Raw genomic sequence first — 23075 nt, 5'->3', positions numbered from 1 at the left:
CCGAACCCCGGAGCTTCTCTCTACTCTGAAATACCAGTGGAGGACTTCTTCCACCATGGTGGGGACTGGAGACCTGAAGAAGGGCCCATTACACTCGCAGAGCTCTGTGCCAGGAAAACGCTGCCTTGGCCCCATCTGGAAGGAATTATCGGAAGAGCTGTTTCTCAGCTGCTTCCACACAGAGGAAGGGCTGCAATTTTACACCACAAGCCTCCCCCAGAATAAAAACCAGACAGGCGAGATTTATTACACACAAATCTCACAGGATTACGAATGCCCCATGGAAGGAGACCTGCCTGAGAGACATTTAACTGGCATGCAAGAACAGAGCAGCCTCGCAAAATTACCTTGGAGCATGGAAAATGGAGCAGATCCCTGGCTGGATTAAACAATGGCATCAGCAAATGCCTAGTTTGAGAAAGAAGGAGGAAAAAGATGAGGGCCCTGACTTGAGGACCACCCAGGAGATGAAAGATGCTTACTTGAACTGCTGCTGAGCCCTGCAGCTTTGGCTGGTGCCTACATTGAATTCAGAGACCATGATGATCTCCCAGACTGATGTAGCTGCATATGACTTCAGTGGGATTTGAGATGACAGGGAGTGGGATCTGGTCCTACTCCTCCCTTCACCAAGGATGAGTTTGCATGCAAGAAATCATCCCTAGAGACGACTGTATAGTATTTTCATGGATTTTTGTACATCTTGTTTACCTGCTCCCAAATTACAGGAGTCATTTTCGTTTCTTTGTTGCTAAGTTTTCCACCAAAGCTTTGCTAAAAATCAAAATTGTGTTTGAAGCAGATATCGAGCATGTTTTGTTTCCTGACAACCACACGTAGAGATTCAATTTGTACATGCTTCTCAGTGAATATGTCATACTGTGATTGCTCACACATTAACTGACACAGCAGAGCTGGAAGGGAAATGTTTTTTCTATTCCATGAGAATTTCAGAGACTAATAAAATCACCAATGGATTTGAAAGAGGTCTTGATGTTTTGTAATGTGTAAGACAAAAGGGTTTACTATTTAATTAGCCAGAATGTTAGACCAAAAAGGATGCTTCAGTTTTCAAATTAGTCTGTATAGAAGCTTGTAACTGTTTTCTTCTTCCTCCACATTAAAAGGATTTCAAATTTGGAAAACAAAAACTTTGGAAAAATGAAAGGACAACTGTGTCGTGAATAGTCTCAGTTAAACAAAATTGGTCATTTTCTGCTGAGGCCCAAACCAGAAGCTGCAAACCCAGTCCAGCACTCTTGCAAACAGCATCACCCCAACAAATGCTCCTCTTTCAACAGCACTGGCTCATGTTTCCCCTAGAAAAACAAAGATAACGACTAACTTCCACACTCAGTGTACAGACATAGAGTAAAACTTGCACTGCTTATTATTCTACGTGCAGGGACATAACTCTCCCCTTGATCTTCATTAGAGAAGGGAAGTTCCAGCATTTCAGAGGCTTTGTTATTATCTTGAGTACTACAGCAGCAGCTAGAGAAAGCATCTAGCAAGACAAGACAGAGGATGGGTTTCGGAGACAGGGCACAGCAGTTCAGATATACATTAGGTCTGTGAAGCTGAGCTGGAGAATTCCCAGCAATCAGATTTTCATCTGCCCATCAGCATTCCTGCAGTGGGGAATTGCAGAGTCAGAAAAACCAACGGAAAAGGAAAAAAACCAAGTCAAACCACACACTTATTTTCATGGTACAAACACAAGATTTGCCTCAAATGCAGATCTGTGAACAGCTATTTTTGCAGCAAGGCAACAGGAGTCAATTTTGCTCCAGCAGTTGCCAGCTGCACCCGGGCCACGTGGTGCTCCTTGGTGGAACAGGCAGCAAGCCTGATCCCCTGCCCTGCTGCACCGCACCACCTGCATGTACGTGGAGGGGCACCCCCATTCCTATTTACGCACCAACACCTCCACTCCTTGAGTTTTATGCTTGCCAGGTCCTACTCATCCAGGCACTATTCTTATCCCCCCGCCTTAGATCTGCCCGAGCCTCAGTACACACATTTTTGACGTGTTTCACTGTCCCTGACGCACATGTGTGCCCACGCACCCGTCTAGTCCCTATTGCACTCTCCCTGCCGTCGCTCACACACACATATGTGCCTGTGGTTCAACAAACACGTTTCTGCTGTCTGCTGTGGTGCCTTCCCCTTGCGTTTGTCAACACAGAAACCTTTCTGCTCCTTGCACTCAGCCATCTGATCTCACTTTCTGTGCACACATCACCAGTGAGCATCCACACACATGAGCAAACCCCAGATGCTCACCAGCCCTTCTCTCCCCTCCTCTCTGCATTCAGCAGAGTGGCTTACACAGCAGCCACAGGAACCAGGCGTGCTGATGGCCAGTGGTGGTAGGCAGGTGTGGAAAAGGAGAGGAAAGAGGGGAAAATAGGTATTTTTGAAGTGAAGTTTAGCTGCAGGTTTAACTGGATGATGAATGATGGCAGGTGCATGCTTAACCACAGCCCACTAGCACAGCCCTCTTGCCTCTCTGCCTGCTGCAGTGCCAATGTAGCAGCTCCATTGCAATGAATGCTGTTTCAAGGTTACTTAAGCAATGAATTATGTTATATGCTTAACATCCCCAGCAAAAACACCCATCCATGACTTGCTCATCCTCCCCATTTATTTTCCACTTGCAGTTGCATGGCTGGAAAACTGATCCAGCTTTCACTTCATTACGGGGAAGGAGGGGCCATCACCATTCAACAAGCTGCAGGAACAGCTACAGCTCAATAACAAAAGGAATGGGGCCCAGATACCCCACCAGCACAAGCTCTTAAGTTTTAGGAGCTGTGCTGATTTACACCAGCCATGGATCTTCTTCCCACAGTATATGCAAACTATCAGGAAAAAAATATGTATAGTGGGTTCCGGCATGAGATAAAACCCACAAGGGACAGTGGCAGAGCTGCTAAAGGGGAATTGATGCAGAGTAATGCCCCCTTGTGCGCTGCAAACTGCAGGTGTAAAGGAAAAGAAGCTCAGAGGGCCTGATCCTCCCTCCAGTTTTAACCATACATCAAGAGGACTGACTTCAGAGGACCCAACCACCCTCTTTCCCCAGTGATTTCAGGTATAAATGGCAAGTTTCAGTCCTGTTGATGTCCTCTCACGCCCAGAGATGGGTGCTTCCTTTTCAGCACTGAGACAAGGAGCTGACCCAGACCCTCACACCAGCCTCCACACCGCTACACCTTGGTTAGATACATCTAAAAGGGCAATACATCTGCTCCTCCATCCCGCCCGCCACTGAGCATCCTCTGGGGAGAGCAGCAACGGAGGGCTGGTCCATCTGCCTTTCCTCATGATGCTGTCTGGCTCTGCCAGCAGCAGTGCCTGATGTGTTCTGCTGTCAGACCTTTGCATGCCAGGCACCCTTGTAGGCAGCTGCACACAGGATTAAGAGCAACATGTTCAAACCATGTACAATTATGTGCGACTGCTTCTCCACAACAAATAGATGGAGTAGCAATGGAGCAGCAGTTGTGGTCTCACATTATGGTCAAAGGACAGTTTTGTGGCCACTGTCCATTACAGCCAGGGCAAATGAAGATGAATGAAAGTGAGTTTGGATGCTCCATATGCCTCTGTCCGTTTACTGCAGGGAGGCCTGGGTTGTGTGAAACATCATAAGGGAAAATTTGCAAAGGCTACACAGTTGCTATTTCACCTGAATTCCAGAAAATAATGCATTCAGCTGCAAATGCAAAAAAAAAAAAAAAAAAAGTCACCTGAGATCTGAGTCTTACCTAGTTCTGCCTCGCTAGCACTGGTATTCCCACACTGCAGGGGAGCCATGAAGAAATAAAGCCATAATGAAAAAATGAACCTGGGAAGAACATGAGGAGCTATCTCAGTGGAATGGAGTACCACCAGATCCCAGCAACTTCACCTGGTACAGGGGGAGAAGGGCAGAACATGGAGCTACTAAGCATCTACCTCAGCATCTCAAATAAAACTCGAGCAGACAGGAGGCAAAAAAACTTCATGGACATACCTGAAAATTTGGCCTGAATTTCAAGGTCATGTAGCAAATTAGCAATAACAGAACCTAGGTGTCCTGAGCATGATCCCTTTCTACCCTAATCAGCATGGGCTCACATAACCATTTGTGCAATTGGCTTATTTCACAGAGTGACTTATAGATGCTATTGTAAGCAGATCCAGTCAATATATTTATTTTCTTTTTGATATACAGCTACAATAGGAAGCCATGCATGAAGTTTATTAAACCTGGCTAATTTTCTATCAGTTCTGCAAAATATTGATTCTATGCATTCAGTTATCTGGCTCAGCCTCAACCTGGAAAAAGAATCATTTAAAAATAACAAAAAAATAAAAAGGCATCCAATTCCTCTGAAACAAAGCTAATCTGAGACTGCAAAGTGTCACCGTTCTCATGGGCAGAGTCCTTTGATCGATTGAGCCAAAGACAACTGTGTTATTTAGGAGCCATTTGCAAGCTGGCAAATTAAACAAGGCTTCTTTTTTTTCCCTCTAAAGGGCGGGTGGAGGAAGATGTAACAGCTTTACAGTAGCAGTAAAACATCCAAATGGTTGGGTTGGTTTTTTTTCCCCTTTGACAGAGCCAGATTTTGCAGGTTGTAGGGGCAGGAAAGCAGCACAAAAGGATCTGCCATTCCCATCTCCTCAGGACCACCACAGGGGCTGAATCCCTTTGCTGCACCAATATTTTGATTTCTCCCTGGTGGATCAAGAGCACAGTGGGCCTCTATAGAGGCACAGGGCAGGATCCTGACACACAGTGAAAGCATGGAGGAGGTACCCCAGTGATGCATTAGCAAGCTCCAAGCCTCACAGGAGGGCGAGCAACTCTGTTGGATGGTAGCTTGCACTGCTCCTGAGCACACCCTGGGCAGACAACACTTCTGAAACCATGAATTTTTACAGGTGTCTGGTTCTTGAGAGCACAACCGAAGTCCTGTCCAGCAGGCAAGTCTCAAGCTTAACCCCTGACTCTCTGCCTTTCTCAGAGCATTTGCATAGTAAAACCAGAGGCAGGGAGTGTTCTATCTTTAAATCTTAAAGCTTAACTGATAAACTGCACAAGCAAACTGTTATCGTGTCTATATTGTGATGGAAACCAGCAATAAATGTAAAAATACTATCTAAACCAATACGGCAGCATGTTTTACCACATCAGTCTCAGGGTGCCTACACTTGGATTATCATGTCAGGCCAGCTTTTAGCTATTTCCTTTGGTTTAAACTTAACCTGCTGATTCTCCTGTGCCGTAGGCTGCTCGAGACCAGCTGCGAAGCATCATTGTACAAGACAGAACATATGCACAAGTAAACAAATTAAGGCTATCTCCAAAACAACAGGCCCCTGGCTTCCTGGAAGAGCTGCAAAGAGAAACTTAATCAACAGCAGCGGGTGAAACAGTAAAGGGGAGGAGATGGACCTCTGCTAATGAAGGCGATGCTTTCAGATTGCAAATGCTTGCTCACAGCACGCAAGGAGGCAACGGCGGGGTCAGCACCAGTGACATGAGAAGCGCACAGAGCTGGCAGTCACGCTAGCTTCAAGGAAACTCTGGTTTTCATGGCACAGAGCAGTCAGTTTAAGCCAATGCAGAAAGAAAAACAAGCAGGGACAGAGGCTCAGCCTTGCCCCTGCCTGTTATGGTGGGTGAGAGCTCAGCTGTCAAGACCAGATCAGGGCTGGTATCATGGCCTCTCCAGGTCCCCTGGCTCCCTCCCCAGGGGCTCATTAATGATCTGAAGTCACATCAGTTGAATCAGTTGAATACCAAGACAGTTAAATCTCTGCACACCTCTACGCAGGTGCTTTGGCATCATTTTAAGCCTGCCTGCTGCTGCCTTCACCTTGCGTCTTTAAATGAGAGGGTGCTGATGTGGGAAAAGAGCAGAAACCTTTCCCTTCACTTCCCAACTGCAGGCAAGTCACTCTCCAGCTTCACCTTGGAGCTGAGGATCTTTCTCTCCTAAAACCCTCTGCCTTGACCCTATGGGCTCAAGCAAAGTGCAGCTGCAAACAGTGTATCCTCTTGGGAGCTCACAACAAGCAAAATTAACCATGAGAGATTTTATTGCAAAGTGTGATAATTTAACATTGAAGAAAAAACATATATTTAAAAAACACATGCATGCACCTGGCTGTGTGCTCCTCTCAAACCTTACGTTCTTATGACCAGCTAAATCTCCCTGGTTTTCCTTTTACCCTGAAAGAACAAGACAGTCAGCATATGTTAGCTCAGCAAACCTGGAAACCCTCTGAGATATCCCAGGGTCTCTCAGGCTAGCTCTTGCAGCCTGCCTCCTCACTCTGCACACCAGACTCACCTCCCTTTGCCAAAGCAAGCTGCTGGAGAGACAACTGGGAGCCCCAGCTCCTTCTTACCTCAGGCCCCAGTCTCAGAGCAAAGTCTGGCACTGAAGCCTAACACAAATCCCCTGGTGTGATAACAAGCAGTCAGGGCATCTGACAGCTAACAGAAAAGTATTTAAAATAGCTGGCTGTTTTAAGGCAAGCATCTCCTTAAACCTAAGCAGTTAGAGGTTGTTTTATGCCCTAGATGACAAAGGTTTGTATAGCTAGTTTATCATATTTTTAAATCTGCCTTAATGTAACAGTAGAGGACCTGCTATTCATCTTAGGCAAAGCAGGAAGAAAGCTAGACTCACATTCAAGCCAGAAGAAAGAAGAAACATGTAATAACCTAGATCTCATTATTGTACAATCTAAAATCCCCTAGAGGCACCTGAGAAGAAATCAGTGTCTTCACTACTGTAAAACTGTTGGAAGTTTGTTGCTTTTTCCTCTTTGTAGTTTCCTCTCCAGCTGGAAGGGCCCATATCTGGGACTGAAACGTGGAGAGGTCTGACTCTGCACAAAGGATCAGCACCTCCATTTGTAAAAAAGCAGGACAGCTCTAATCTTGTTCTCTGTGGTAACCAGGAAAGCTACAATTCTTTATTTCTGAGCAGCTTTTCTCTGTTGACACACACATGGGCACACCAGACCCAGAAAACATGGAATCAAAACCACAGAGGAGCCCATTCAGCTACGCACCTGTGTTGGTCTGGATAGGTTCCCAGTTCACCGCATCAGCAGAGTGCACCAACACCGGCACTGTCAGGGAATAATTCAGGGAAATTATTCCTCAATAGCTGTTTCTGGGTGGCAGTATCTGTGCAGATTCCCAAACTTCACTGCTGAGCACAGCTAGCACCCCTGCTCTCTTAGCACCCTTTTTCCTTTTACCCTAGCTCCATCTCATTTATAAACTTCACATTTAAAATCCAAACTCTTTCCTGAAGCAGCAAGTTCTCCAGTCCTTGAAGGGACCTCCTTAGGCCATTCCTATCTCAACAGGAGGGGAAAAGCCAGCCCATGCTGTGTTGCAGGAAGCCCACAATACCTACAGCATTTCTGCTGGCTCCTGGAGTCTCAACGAGCTGTGTCTTACTGCTTTTCCAACCCATGCCAGTTTTCCAAGTCCTCTTCCAAGACAAACCAACATCAAGGACGAGCAAGCAGGTTGAGCCATACAGACCTGCACGGCACTTACAAAAGGAGCTCTGTGCCACTTAGCTATTAAATCCCGACACAGATGTGCTGGCTGTGGTCTGGCACATAGCTCCAAAGGTGGTGAGAGGCTCCATCCACAGCTCCTCCAGCAGCCTGGAAACCCCATCCCTGCCCTGGTGGGATCGCTGCAGGAGGCTGTCAGTGCCCTACAGTGTAGCTGTCATGAAAAAGGGGATCTCCAAAGGGCTACGCTGGCACTGATCACACCTGAGCAGTGTAAGATGTCAGCATCCTCTCTGAGACTACTGGGAAAAAGAGCTGCACATGTAGAGTTGCTTTTACAAGACAGATTTGGCACATCACATTGCCAAGCTGAGATCCAGGTCTGATTTGGGCTCCTGCTGCACAACTCCATCTCGCTTCCCGAAACCAGTAATTTTCAAATCTAGGCTTTTGCTCTGGTCTCATCACTCATCAGTGGTGGATTGAGGGAGCTAAACTCCTTGTTGTAAAGCAGTGATTCCATTTTCCTCTGGTCTTAAGCAGCTTCAATCCATCTTACTGCATTACAGAGCCCGCACTGATTGTTCTGCTGTAGCGAGTAATAACAACTTGTACTTTGCAGATTACCCCAGGGAACCACGCTCCTGGTTCTGCCATAGCACCGGCTCTACAAGGCAGGCACTCATCTGTCTGCAGCACCCCAGAGAGAGGGGTGGGGCTGCAGGAACAAACACACAGAGAAATTTGGGTGGAAAGCTGTGGAAAAGCAAAGGGAGCCGGTGTGTGGCTGGTGGCCACAGGGAAACTTGGGTGCCCAGTCCTGCGAGGGGTGAACATCATGGGATAGGGGGCAGAGAGAAGGCACTGGGGAGGGAAAGTGATGGAAAAAATGGGAGAAAAGAAAAAGGGAGGATCAGAAACAGCTGGAGGAGCATGCATTTGTGCCATCGCGGTATAACCTCATGTGATGGAAAGCTGCTCTGGCCACGCTTCACTGGCACAGCATGGAGGAAGGGCAAAGTGTGTTTTCAGCCATGAGATGGGGCAGAAGCTGGTTTTGCCCAAATCTCCACCTTTTTTTTTTTGCACATCCAAATTCCCCAGGGCCCTCAAAGGCAAGGCAAACGCTGTCCCTTGTGAAACAACCGCCTCAGAGCTGCAGCTGCTCGCTGCAAGGCCCTGTCAGGGTGATGGGCCACAGAATTAAAGAAATAAAGGTGGAGAGAATGGACGTGAGGGGGAGAAGATGGGAAGCTGTGGGAGAGGTGTAAGGTAAAGGCAGAGGTGCCCTGTGAGGCAGCAGCCCCTGTGGAAGTACAGGGAAGCTTCTAGAAAGCAGCAGTTGGGGCTGCCTCAGGAGCCCGCCAAGAACCTCCTGCCTGGGGCTGAGGCACCTCAGCCCCTGTCCCTGCTGCCGCTGACATGTGGCACATACTCCTGTCCCCTTTCTGCATGGCCACAGTGATCCTGTGCCTCCAGCAGGCTGCCAGCAGCCATGCCAACGGCACCGGGTTGGGCGGCCCAGCTCGGGTTGCATGCCTGGGGCTGTCGCTCTCTGAGGACAAGATGGCGGGCGGCCATGCTCTCAGCCATACCCACCCAGCTTCCTTGGCCCGCAGACCCCAGCGCCGCAGGGCCGAGGCCCCTCCTGCTCAGCAAGGTGGACACAAGGTGTCTCGCAACTCACCAGGCTTTGGGGACGTGGTACCACGTAATGGGAAGATCAAAGGAAGGCCCATGGCAGCCTTCATCATGGAGGTGAACACGATGCTTTGGAGGAAGACCTGCCAGGCTGAACAGGGGGTCGGTGTCCTCCCGAATGAGTGCTGCTGCTGGAATGACACCATGTGGCGCCTCCACCATGTCTGCAACTGTCTCACCCACAATCTAGACCTTCTTTACTATGGTCTGATCCTGCCCCTCTGCAAGGTCACCAGCATCCTGGTCACCACAATAACAGGCATCCAGCTTATTGCAAGATGTATGAAGAGTTACCAAAGCCAAAGGGGGAGCAAGCAACAGAGCAAGGAGTGGCGGCCAGAGTCTCCCCGCAGCACGGTTTGGGGGGCTGCCAGCTACTCCGAGTGTGCCATCTGCCTGCAGGCGTACGAGCCCGGCAAGGCACTGAAGTTGTTGTCCTGCTCCCATGCCTACCACCGCAAGTGCATTGACCTGTGGCACTGTGCTCAGCCCGGCAGCAAGACCTGCCCGCTCTGCCTGCGCAGCGTGACTGCGGTCGTGCTGATCCACCTCGGTGCACACTACTGCGAGCAGGAGTAACCTGGGAAGACTCAACCAAACTCCCTCCTGGAAAATCAAGACCCCTCCCCTACACATGCTCACCAGCTTTGTCTTCCACTCTCCCTACAAATCCAAGCTCCAGTCAGCGTCTCTCACAGGAAGAGCATACACAGCACAGGATTAAAAAAAAATATGGAAATGCAGGAGTAGAGAATACAGACTGGACGGACAGAGCACTGAAGACATATCCTTGCTCTGCCCAGTCTGGGCAGCTGAGCACATACAAGGCTGCTTCACACCAGAAGGTTTGAGGGTCACAACCACAGAACAGAAGCAGCGGCTAGCTCTTGCCAAGCCCCTAGACAGCTCGTCCTGAGGTTCTTCTTACTCTGCTTCTTAAGCCCTCCCTCCTGAAAGTCTGCACAGACAGGTTTAATCCAATAAAATGGCCAGTTGCTACAGTTAACAGCTAATTTTTACCACAAAACCTAGGTTGACAAAACAAGTGCTCTTCTCTATTTTTATTTTTTTTGCATGCAGATAGTTAAAGTACAAAATCCCTGCTCAACAGAAAAGATGTTTTCATTTATGCCCAAGGTTTGCAAGGCATTTTGCCAAAACTAGAAAAGGCAAGATATTATTTCCAGCATCAATATCCAATAAAGATGTCTCCCCTTGTTGCAAGGCAAACAGCTGGAACTGGAATCCATTTGCAGACATGAGTACTAAGTTGCAATGGCCCAGATTTGCTCAACTGCCTTTTTTTAATTGTGGGCATTAGCAGATTATGGGTACTTTTGTAGCAGGTCCATAAAGCACTGCTTTATAATCTGTATGCATTAGGGCCCAGATTATCATGCTTGTACTTGGTAATAACAGAGCAGAGATTGCCTGGACCTCCGGGAAATCCAGGAGAGGCACCTGGTAGAGCACAGGAGTGAGATGTGTAGGGGACATTGCACACAGCAGGGCTTGCTGAGCTCCCACAGACCTGCTCTCCATGTCTCTCCCATGGTGGTGAACTGAGAGGCACAAAACCTCTCCGCACACACAACTCCATTTCTCATCTACACAGCTTGCTTTTTGGGTGGTGAATCCAACTGTTTCAGCTATCTATTCTGTAAAGACATGGGTCATCCTTTCCTTTAATCCTAGATGAAAGGAGGTGGTTACATGCACCAGTTTCTAAATCAGCTCCTAGCAAAAAAAAAAGAAAAAAAAAATCATTAACAACAGGGTGCAGGTCTGCCTTCCAGCTGGCTCGCTGCAGAGCTGGGGACTTGCTCAGTCAGCAGGAAGGAGGAAAGGCGTTCTACATATCTTTCTTTTAAGAGCAACTGGGAGCACTGGAAACACAAACGTTTTCACTGGAAGGTCAGTAGATGGCCCCAGATCTTCCCTGACTGTACATCACAGGTATTTAGCTCCAAGAGCCTGGTCTTCACTAATTCTATAGCATGACCCCAGAGGAGCAGCATGCCCTGATAGGAAGGGCACCAAACTAGAACCAGGGATACCTGCCAAGTTGTCTTGAGAAAAACATTTAACCCCCACGATGGCATTTTCTGCTCCTGGCCTTTGACTGTTGAGGGTAGAGGGAGTCTGTTTTGTGTCTGTTCAGTGCCACAGCCTGTGGACCCAAGCCACTGACCTAATACAGATAAAGGACAAGAAGTCTGATTATGTACAAGCTCTCATCATCCCACTTCCAGGCTGCTCTTTTTCATGCTGCAAAGAAAACCTCAGAGGGGAAGAAGCCATCTAGACTTATTCCCCAAGTTAAATCAATACTGGATTTGGGGCCTGTACTGGGTGTTTTGTTGGAGTTGTAATGACATCCACATAAGTCAGTCTCTTCTGCATCTCTGTTACAGTTAAAGCTGTTTGGGCAGGACCAGAGTTAGACTCTGCTAGCAGTTATGTGAGTCTAAATCAGCATTAAATTCCTCTGGATTGAGCAGACACTTCTGTGGAGTACAAGCAAAAGTAAGAGTTCGTTTTATATCCCAGCCCCTGCACTAGGTGATAGCCCCAAAGAAGATGTATAAAGGAAGACGGGGACTTTGGGAGTAGTGGGGTAAATTATCAGTTAATAGAGGTAAATGGTCTTTTCCTTTCTTCTAGCTTGGATCTTTGTTCAAGTGGTAAAATGGGACCCGTTCCCTGTAATTGCTCTGCTCTTGCACACAACTGCTGTCTCCCACGTGTGGCTTGTTGACATTTAAATAAATTGCAATTATTCCAACAAAGTAGATTGCAGGGTCTCCAGGGAAAATGGGTCAAGAATACGTCCAGGAGCATCTGCAGTGTATTTAACACATGAGTATAACAGAGGCAGGGCAGAATAAGAAGGGGAGTACAGTGCTGGCTATAATGAATGCAGCATGGGGCTGGAGACAGCCTGGCACAGCCCCACACCATGGTAGGATGCTTGGCTTAACCTCAACGGGAGCCAAAGCCTCCAGGGCAGTGACAATGGAGGATGCAGACAGCAGCTGATGCAAACAGAAAGCACAAAAGGGAACCAGAACAGACAGGGCACCGCTGTGGCTCTTTGAGTGAAGGCCATTTTGGTCAAAGTCCTTCTTCAGCCCTCTTCTTCCTTCTGCAAAAGCATTCAGGGATTTCAAAGGCGGCTAAGGGCTAGGATTTCCTGTCTCACACTGCCTGTGGATGGGATACAGGTATCCTGCTCCTCACCCAGACTTCAGCTTTTCCTTTTTCCTCACTGCCCAGGGCCTTCCCTGCACCCCATTCCCCTCTTCCTCACTCTCCAGTCTCTCTTGCAGAGGTTTTGTCCTTTTGCCTATGTCTCTCTGGGATACTGCTAACAGTTAGAGAGATCCAGGTTGGAGACTGCAAACATGTCATTTCTCCTTTTCCCAAGGGTTTTGGTGAACAAGCCAGGATGGCTGCTCACTCCTGCCTTGCTGATTCTAGGGTATGAGGTGATGCTGGAGCAGCCAGGAGATAACAGCACACAGAAGTTCCTTGGTCCCACATCTGTCACAGTTCACACAGACACATGGCTCCTTGCCCAGCCCCAAAGACTGACCTGCCCCTTATGCAAGCAGCAAGTCACTAGCACTACATAAAGCATTGATCTGGGGGCAGAAATAGAGCACTGAGTGCAAATAAAGAGGTGAAGATTTTAAAGAGCACTAGGATGATGGATGCCATCACAAGAAGCATAAGACCAAGCCAAAAATGCACTCTCAAAAGGATCTCCCAGTGTACCTCCATTTTCTTCTTAATTTCATTCTACTAGAAAGTAGTTGGCTTCTCCCTCCTCCTCAAACCTTTTCCTTGTTTTGTTTTTAAATGCATCAAAATGTCTCCCTGCAAGCGTAAAACTCTTTGGATGAGGGGAAAATAAAATCGATTTGAAATCACAGCTGCTGGGAGTCTCTGGCGTGCACACACACTGTCTGCTGACATTTTCTGTAGCTCTTTTCCCAGTGAAATCTGTCTCAAGCAGAGCCCAAGGGGGCTAAGTAACAAATCAGTTGCCTAGTACATGAGTGATTTTTTTTAACTACAGGTCCAACACAATGGCAGTGGAAACCATGGGGCTACTCTCAAGTGGATCATTAAACAAAAAGGGCTGTTTGTTAAAAGGTGCAGGGTTTTAGGGATCTGTGGTTCCGAACTGACCTGGGTTTGTTGCATATTCAGACCTAGTTTGTTCCAACAACCAGCAAAGCTATTGCATTCCCATCAGGCTGGTGTCCCTTCCTCTGGGCACTGAGCAGTCACCATATGAGTTGGGAATTGCCTGAAAGATAAGAGTTTCTGCTGTCAAACACTCTGTGAGGGAGAACACTTGTGCCTTATGCTTTCCACTCCTTTTTCAGCTTTTTTAAACTATAACCAGGATTTTAAAATCAGTTTTTATAGCTAGAAGCTAAAGTCCCTTTTCCAGCCATTTGATTGCCAGCAACTGAGTTTTTAAAGTAAATAAGGGGAAAAGCCCCAATACAAAAGGTGATGTTAGCCCTCCCAAGCTCATCCACCACCCACTCTTACTGTGGCAGGGCAGGGGTCCAACAAGACCCAAGAGTATTGGCCCTTTCAGCAAACCTAGCTGCTCAGAGGCCTTGGAGGGGAATCTGCTCTCTCAGAAGTTTGGGACATGGCAGAGTGAGGCCACACCGCTGAAGAGAGCCTTTCAAGCTCCTGCTAGCTGCCATTTTGACTGACAGTTACTGATTGACTTATTTCAAATGACAGAAACCCCTTCTACCCTAAGCAATTTATTTGGCTTGGTATCAGTTCAAAGATCAACATTTTAAGGAAAAAGTGCATGTTCACCAGACCAGTCCAAGCTGCCACACGCACGCACACCCAACAGCAGATGGAGGCTAACAGCTTGTTCCCACTCTGCCACATTTTCCACGGATTGCTTTGGCCACCAGTGTGAAGCATTCCAGCCTGCAATGGGCACGCAGCTAGCTGATGGGGAGGCTCATTTATCCTGCCTGCACATCATTCACAAAATGAGAGTAGGCACCCGATCAGCACCCAGAGGGAGGTGAAACTAGAAGCTATGTGCATTGAGCAGACCAAAAAGGAAAGGGAGAAGTTGAAGCAGGTTGGCAGTTACGTTATGCAACTTGGCCTTGGGAAAGAGCTACCAGGTGACGTCACAGACCTGCAGAGATGACACAAGGGTGTTGCTTAGCAGCTGGAGACATGAGTTCTGTCCTTGGAACCTCCATATGGCAGGTAACCTGTAGAAATGGGGTTTCATCTTCATCCTTCTGTGGCTCCAAGTCAGAGCACAGTGATAAAACCCAGGTGGGAATAGTGCTCCTGTGACTCATACACTTTGGGACCAGCCTGGAAATCTGTATTCAGAGGTACCCAATGACACTTCAGCATGACTCTTCAGCTGCTTTGTGGTTGCTGTTGCCTCCCGCACCACTATTGCTGAACCCTTTGGTTACATGGCTTACAATGACAACTCCAAGTGCATTGCGGTAAAAGCCCTGCCCACATGCTTTGGGCCGCCTGGCTTTTGGGCTCCTGGCAGAAAGGCTGTCAGGGAATTTGATGAGGATGATGCTGATAAATGCTTGTACTGCAACAGAGAATCCTCCAGCACCCAGGAAGGCCTTTGAGACACGTATTGCACTCATTCAGCTGTATGGCTGCTGTCTTTGTCAAAAATATCCTTCCTGCTCAGGAGGCTGGATACCAAACTGCTGTTGTGTGCAATGTGGTCTCAGAGCAAGTGATGGCTGATGACAAAGAAATCCAGTGGCTGATTAAGATGATATCACTCTTTACTGGACAATTTGCCTCCCTTCACTTGCAAGGGACTTTGAGAAATGAGAAACTAGCAAATAGCAAACATTATTTGAATCCTTGTCAAGACAGTGCTAAAACGCTGCAGAAAATCTCCATTTTGTTATACAGAAAACTGTATTCCAGCACCATATTAGACATCATTGTGGCCATTACCACAGTTATGCTTATCATGGGATGGTACAACAGGGCTTGCAAGAAGCAGGGAGACAAAAATGAGACCTGTGCGATCTGCTTACAAGAGTACAGGAAAGGGGACCTGCTGAAGGTCCTGCTCTGTTCCCATGCTTACACAGTGACTGCATTGACACCTGGTTCCACATCTGGCCCAGGAACAAGATGCGTCCGTGCTGCAGTCAGCTGGTGAACACCTCTCTTGCCACGAGCAGATTGGTGAAGGTGTGAATGAGGAGGAACAGGACCATGATGAAGACAATACACTCTAAGAAGGGCATAAAGATGAATACTTTTTCCTCTTTGAAGAGTAGATAGATGATGCAAGCACAGTGGAAGGGGAAGAATTTGATGCACTGGAAGGCATCATCATTTGAGGTATGGCAGGGATAAGTTATCGTTAAACCAAGGGAAATGTCCCCATGTTTTCCTTCAGCTCTTGCTCCAGGCTAGCTATTATTGGGAAGCAATTAACATTGCAGTTTTGGCTCCCTGCCCCTGGTCCCCACAATGAAAAAAAGGCATGAAATCTCAGCTGGAAATACGAAAACCTCCTTGAGCCAGAGCAACAGTAAAGAAGCAAAAAGGAGGAGGGAAGCAGGGATTTCAGAACATTTGGTCTGGTAGCTGGTTTACATCGGCTAGAATGCTTCCTCAATTCCCTCCCAAAATACATGTGCATGGGCACACATGCCCACACATAAACACACTGAATCTTGCTTTTCAGCATTACCTAAGAGGAACACTCAGAAATCCCAGGTAAGAACTGTTCCCTGTGTGTTGCAGCCAGCAGGAACCATTTCCTAAACTGAGGGGGGGGTGGGGGGTGCACGGAATAAAGATGAAGCAACTCCCCCTTCTCATCATCAGCAAAACCAGAGCCTACAAGCCCCCAGCACCTCCTCATCACCCAATGCACTGACACACACTGTCCCCAGGCATCACAGTAAATCAGTCCACTGCAGAGGACAGCGTGGCCTTTAACTACACTGGCAGAAAATCCGTGCTGCAAACTTTAAACACTATCCCCTCAGACAGGAGGTGATGCCAGTGGGAGGTAGAGGTCTTTACAGCAGGATTTGCTTTGTGGAGCTGAGTAGATGGAAAAAAAAAAAAAAAAAAAAGAAAAAAGAATGAAATACTTCTGAGCATGGCATAATTGGCTGCTTTTGCCTGCTGGCTGGCAATCTTGCACGCACACGGAGGCTGATGTGACAGGTACATGTAACCTCCTGCTACCTAGGTTGTTCCAGGTCATTATCCAAATGTGCCTAAGCACCTTAAGGGGAGCTGGATTTATGTACTAACATGATGCAAACAGATCTTCATCTCTTCTCTAGATACACCAGGTAGAGACGTATTATTTGGGCAGCCTCTGAATACATTTCCAATCCTGCTTAAAGGGAAAGCACAAGCAGAAACTAGCTCCCCAGGCTGGTATGGGCGGCTAACACCCACTGTGGATGGGGCGGGCAGCCAAGTCCCAAACTGCATATGGGGATACAGAGCTGGAAACACTCAAAAACCACTATTAGCATTTAATCTTATATAAGAGGCAGGCATAAAACCTCTTTAGTAAATGCCAAATGTTAAGGAAGTGAACAGCCCTAACATAGTATGACCAGGACATCAAACCTGCACAACTGTACAAAAGCTAAACTCCCAAATCAAAGGCTCTCCTCTAAACATAAAACATCCTATTTCTTATGGGCAGTATCCAAGAAATGGGCTGTCATCACATCACTATTTGGACCATGCAACAAGGCAACACAACTCTGGCCAGCAAGTAGGACTAGTGCCTTGGAGCATTTTCTTTTTGAGTAGCTACATTAAAACTCAAAAGGCCAGGAGTTTAGAAAAACGTTGCGTGAAAACAGATAAACATGATCTCTGCGACACAGAAACCTTGGTGACTTTTGAAAATAACAGCACCTAAATTACTCTGGTTGCTTGAAGATATCCATATCTCAAAGGGTTGGGAAAAGATACATAAATACATGTGAGGGCCATAGACAAGGTGGACCTGAATCCCTCACTCTTGCCCCAGGGAAGAACAGACAGCTTCAGGTGGGAGGAAGAGAGGAAACTGCAGTTTCGGAGGGTTTTTTTGCAGTACGCAAGTTTCAAACCAGTTTCTCCTGGAATGAAACATGACAGCATTTCCAAGGACTTGAAGGAAACAAGTCTTTCTGCAAGTCCTCAGACTGAGCTGTTTCGTTTTATTTGTGGAACAAATGGAAAAATGATTTTTAAGTCGGTTCTGTTTTAAGAAAACTGCCCTCCTCTGCCGGATGTGCAGCATCCTGGGAGTTATAAATCACTTCCATTGCAGAACAAGGCCCCATAGGGTGCCTGAGAAGGCAAAAGCAGTTGTCTCCATAGTTGTCTCCATCCGAGGAAGGAGACAGGTCCTTTGGCTGGTGATTAGCAGCAGGAAGTTCGTTTAGGTGCCTTTAACTGCCTTCTGGAGGCAACTCTGCTGTCAGCTAAGCTGCATGAATGTCATCTTCTTCACCCACTGCTGAGCATCTAGAGCTGACCTGAAAGCTCCCTTGGTTCCATAGCCCCCACTGAGATAGGCAACCCCAGGTCCTCAAAGGGAAGGAATAAAGAGAAAGATGTTGGTAGGACTCTCACTGCCCTCATTCTCCCTCAACCAAGGTCTGAAAAGCACAGATGCTGCAAACGCGCAGGGAGCAGGCTGAAGAGCCAGTGTTTGCTGCACGCTTGTGGGACAGTGGGCCAAAACAGACTGCTGTCTCCCACAGCAAGTGCCTCGCATCCAACTGATGAAAGAGGCATTGAACAAGATCCCGGAGCCAGACCTTCAGATAGTTCTGGGTAATCACACAAAAAGCCATGGTGCCATCCAGCTCCAGAGTGATGGGCTTGAGAGTCACACGGGGAATTCTCCAGTTGTATTATGCATGAGGTGAGATGAGCTGATCATGGTGCCCTTAATATCCATGATTTTTTTTCCGCCTTCAAAAGCAGCACATGCTCTAGATGGGCTGAATTTTTAGTGAAGTGGGTCAGTAGAAAAATAGATCCTTCTACAACGCAACACTACATTGCCTTAATTTAAAAAGGAGAGGGGGAAAAAGGAACAGAATCACTCCATTTAATGTTATCAAAGCCTATTGCACTGCAAATCTGAGATGTGTGCCACAGTGAGCCTGACCTCCAGCTGTCAGATCCACTGCCCTCCATCAGCATTTAATGGCACTCCTAACATAGCAAGGTTAGCTTATTGCCAGGGTGGGACATGAAGCCCTTGTAGCCTGAATGAGGATTATTAACTTCTCTGGAGGTAGCGCTATCCCAGTGTTTAAAATGAACTACAATAGACAAGAGGGGGAAAGGAGCCCAAGGGGTCTGTGTCCTGCTCGGGCAGAGCTGTTGACAGAGGGGACAGCGATGGAGCTGTATATCCTACAGCAGCTTGGGGGACACGGCTGACCCAGTTTGACAGTGATGTAGGCTGGTCGTGAGAGAGAAGTTAAGGGAAGCACAGGTAGACAAGGTCTAGGTAGACAGGTAGACAAGGGAAAAGGCCATACTGGGAGGTAGAATGGACAAATCTTACAGGAGGATTCATGGCTTCTGCAGAGATGCCGGAATGGCAGTGAATTTAATTGCCACCAAACCACACAGAGGTGGCAAGAGATGACAACAGCTACTGCAAAAGGAGCACCAATTTCTCTGTGTCTCAGAGCTCAAGCAGAAGGGAAATGCTATCTGCAGAGTTTCAAACTTATGCCAGAAAAAGGATAACTAGAAATGTTTTACACAAATGCTGTGCCGAAAAAGATTAACTGGGAGTGAGGGGGAAGGCAAATGCAGTCTTGTTGGTTCAGCTGGGAACAGCTTGGAGAAGCAACCAAAGCCCTAATGAACCCATCAGAAAGCCCTAATGAGGGAAGAGCCAAGGATGATCCAACATGTACATTTTTGATCAGAGCACCAGGGTTGGCTGGAAGCACCAGTACAACCCACGTGGAACCTCCACTGCTAACTCTGCCTTGGGGGAGCACCCAAACATTGTGCTTAAATGAGCTGCCAGGAGCCCTCCTCCTTTTAGCAGGCTCCTACCCCATAAACCAAGCTCCACTGCACATACTCTATTAAGCAATAACCAGGTTCCGGCATGGCCTCAAAAAGACTTACAGATCTCATTTATCAGGAGGTTCTTTGCAGTTTCTTGCACATTTTATTGCAGGCTTTTTTCTGCACAAACATGGTTCAGTATATTGCTGGGAGAGTCACCAGACTGTGACCCAGAGGGAAGCGGCTGATGATCCAGCACTGGGAGCTATTGACTTCACTACCAGAACATCAATGCTACAGATCACTGGGAGCAATTAGGGTGGCTGATTACCCCACGTGCAGCCTACGGGCAGCCATCCAGCTGAAACATTTTCCCCATGCAGAGAGCCAGCACTAAGCCTTGACAACAACATTTAGAGAATTACTTTGAGGGTTTAGGTGAGATTTGAGTAATCTATAGATCCTGCACAGGCCAAAGGTAGGAATTTCAACCTTGAAGACTCAAGTCTAACACCTACTGTAATTAAAAGGAGAGCACCAACTTCCCCGCGGCACAACCCGATTGACATCAATAGCATTACAGCAGCAGAGAGCCTTACCTTTGATCTCCAAAATCCATCTGGGATGGAGATGAAGGACAGAATGTGCCTGCCCACAGGGCCAGGAGTCTCTGCTACACAAAGGCTGCAACATCTATGGAAACCTTCCTTCCTTGGGCCATAGTGCCTACCTCCCACACTATTGTATTGCAGTTGTTTTTTCCTGCGAGGTAGCCATTACCCAGCACTTCCATTTCACAAAAAGGACCTTCCTTACAGATGTCCATGCCCACCAGCACTTTGCGCTTGGCATACAGGCTGCCCATCCCCCTTGCAGCAGGGACGGGGGCTGGCTTTGGCAGCTGCACTCCATCCCACTGTCAGGGCTCATGCAGGAGCAGTGGGCTTCAGGGAGCTTTAGGCATCAGCAGCTTCACCACCCAGCTCCCTGCTGTTCCCCAAGCATCTTGAGCACATGAGGACATACAGCTGGCCCTTTATATATCTCTTAGGATCTAGCCATTCCTTCCTCCACCCAGACTATTTCTCAGCCTCCTCCTTCTCCAGGTCAGGTTTCCCCACCCCAGGTTCTGATGCCCAGTTTTGCCTCCCACCAACCCATCTCCTTATCCCCTTCTGCCCCTTGTCCATCCCCCAGGATGCTCCCCTTCCTCTCCTGCTCATGGATAAGCCTCACAAGTACTTTCACAAATCAGGTTACCCTGAGGTGGCTCTACACATAGGAAGCCTGGTACAGCTAAGCCAGGAATCCAGCTCTCTGGGGTAATCTGCAGAGTATGGCTGGTTATTAGTCACTACAGTAGAACAATCAACACAGTTTCTGTAATGCAGTAAGATGGATTGAAGCTACTTAAGAATACAAGGAAATGGGATCAGTGCTTTGAAAAAAAGTAGCTTGACTCACCAAATCCGCTTCTACTATAGCAGCTCTGAGCTCACGTACAGCTTTTGATTGCACACACTAATGCCGCAGCACAGATGCTTGCAGCTGGCGACTCTGGGCCTGAACTGCCAGCAGTCAAGGCCATACTGGGAACACCAACACCTTTCCCTGATGAAAAAACATGACAGTCTCAGGCTGAGGTAGTAAGCAACAAGATACGGCTCCTCTGCTGTGCTGCTGCTATTCCTTTCTTGCTATCAGAAGAGATCATACTTTTGCTCCATGTCTGTTTTTGCACCAGAACAATTCTGCTCTTTGGTGCTTTTCCATTCAGTCATACTTGGAAAATAAAGACCCAGCTTTTCCCATTGCGTCTGCACCAAGACCTGAGCAGACTGCAAAGTCTCAGAGGCTTCAAGCTACCTGTTCTCTTGCTTAATCACAAAGATTGATTCTACACCTCCCTTAAAGAGATGAGGCATGATCAGGTACAACACTGCTTCCCTGACCCCAAAAACATTCTCCACAAATTTCTCCCCTCTCTTCAAATCAGCGGAGATGTTACTCCAGAAATTTAAGAAATGATATATCAACAGGGTAAAAAGTCTCTCCAGTGCTAGATCCCACTAGCCACAGTAGCACTGGGAAGAAGGGAACATACATATCACTGGCCTGGCATCACAGGTGTTGAGAAGCATCCTCCATAGAGGCATCTCCTGCCTGAAGAGCCAAGACCAGTATGCGACTGTGATCCTAAAGAAGAAAAAAAAAATTTTTCTTCTGTTGACTCAGACAAGTGTCTTTTTCTACCCCAGAAACCAGGGGGTAAAAATGGCTCTGTAGAGAAGTTCAAGAGTCTGGAGGAAGGAACTGAGAAACAGCTAGGGAGACTGAAGCAGGCTTTGAAAAGCCTTGTAGAGAAGCAACAGCAACATTACCTCTTGGAAGACTATTCTGTGCTTTCACTGCCTATGCCCTGGCTGCAGGAGAGCTCCTCTGCCCTCCCATGCCCAGAGAGGGCAACTGGCCCTGCTGCCAGCACCAAGCATGGCCAATATAAGGAGGGAAAGACCAGGAACTTGGAAAAAATTATGTGTCTTGGGCAACTAACTTGTGTAAATGGAACCCAAAAGTCTTCCTGAGAGAGAAAGCAGAGGATTGTGGATAATAAATCGGTACTTTATAGGTATGGAACAGAGGTGCTTGAAGAAGGGGGGCACATCCAAGACTCCCTATTTACCCATTCCACAAAGCATCTCCTTATTACTCTTGCTTATTGACTAAGTTTGAACTACTGTATTAGTCTAAGGATGGAGATCAAAGTCAATTTTTTTCTTTTGACCTTCATGCCCCTCTGCCACAAGGCTGCGGGAAATAGGGATAAAACTGACCTGGCCCCAACTTCCCTAATTAACTGGAGTCCCGATTGATTTTGATAAGTAGCTCTGGCCTCATTCATCAGCACAGCATTTATCCAGATAAGCAAAGAAGCAGTGCATCAATCCAGACCACTCCAAGCAGCACAGAGCTGGACTAACAGGAACAGCATCTTTAATACAGCTCTTCACATGAAAAAACTTCGTTTTTCTGATTCTGCTCACTGACACTTTTTAAGACCTTTTAATAAAAATTATCCACTCTTCAGATGGACAGCAAAGTTTACCTCTAAGAGCTCAGCCTTGTTAACTTCACATTTGGGGCTGTAGGAAGCCCTGGCTCCGTCAGGACAAGTGACAGCACCCATGATTGCAGGGGCCAGGTGCTCTTGGCCCATCTATGTTACAGGACCAGGTGTGCAGCTCCTGTGCATCACTGTAAGGAGGTGTACCATGGGCCAGCACAGAGCTAAATCGAAGGTCAGTAGGCAGAAATTGAACAGGACGACTGGAAGCAGGCTAACGCAGGGCTTAAGATGGAGATTTTGATGAAGAGGAGAAAGCAAGAGGGAAGCATGTGCAGAGCAGCACCTGTCTCTGGCACCAAAAGCCTCACCAGAACTCTACAGTCCAAAGGGAAAGATTTCAAGTATTTTGCCCATTGGATTTGAAAACCCTTTCCACTGTCAGCTTGATTTTGCTTTCCTTCAAGCAATGTGAGAGAAAATGAATGCAAGGGAAGTGATACTGTTGATTTAATTGGCCATATTCGTCACTGGAGCAAGAAAAATAACCCTAGCAATAGCTCTGGGTGAGTGACATGCATTTAATTAGTATATGAGATGCATTTGCTTTGGTCAATGAAATACATATAGAAAACTTCATCCTAGCCTGACCTTTCCAGGAAAGCTCTGTCCTAAATAGCACTGCCCAATGCTGCTGTGG

At 47.4% G+C, this 23075-nt stretch overlaps 1 protein-coding gene across 1 annotated transcript; it reads left to right on the top strand.

Annotated features, from left to right (window-relative positions):
* The first annotated feature begins 12057 nt into the window (after nucleotides 1–12057).
* ZNRF4 (zinc and ring finger 4) lies at nucleotides 12058–15495 on the top strand. Its single transcript, XM_037382672.1, is given in 6 exon segments — nucleotides 12058–12091; nucleotides 12343–12415; nucleotides 14675–14804; nucleotides 14806–14952; nucleotides 14954–15377; nucleotides 15380–15495. Coding segments are annotated over 6 exon segments (924 nt in total).
* The last annotated feature ends 7580 nt before the right edge of the window (nucleotides 15496–23075 follow it).

Source organism: Falco rusticolus, chromosome 4, assembly GCF_015220075.1.
Source record: "Falco rusticolus isolate bFalRus1 chromosome 4, bFalRus1.pri, whole genome shotgun sequence".
Classification (NCBI taxonomy): domain Eukaryota; kingdom Metazoa; phylum Chordata; class Aves; order Falconiformes; family Falconidae; genus Falco; species Falco rusticolus.
The sequence above is the reverse complement of the archived record's forward strand: the minus strand, read 5'-3'. Positions and strand labels throughout refer to the sequence as shown.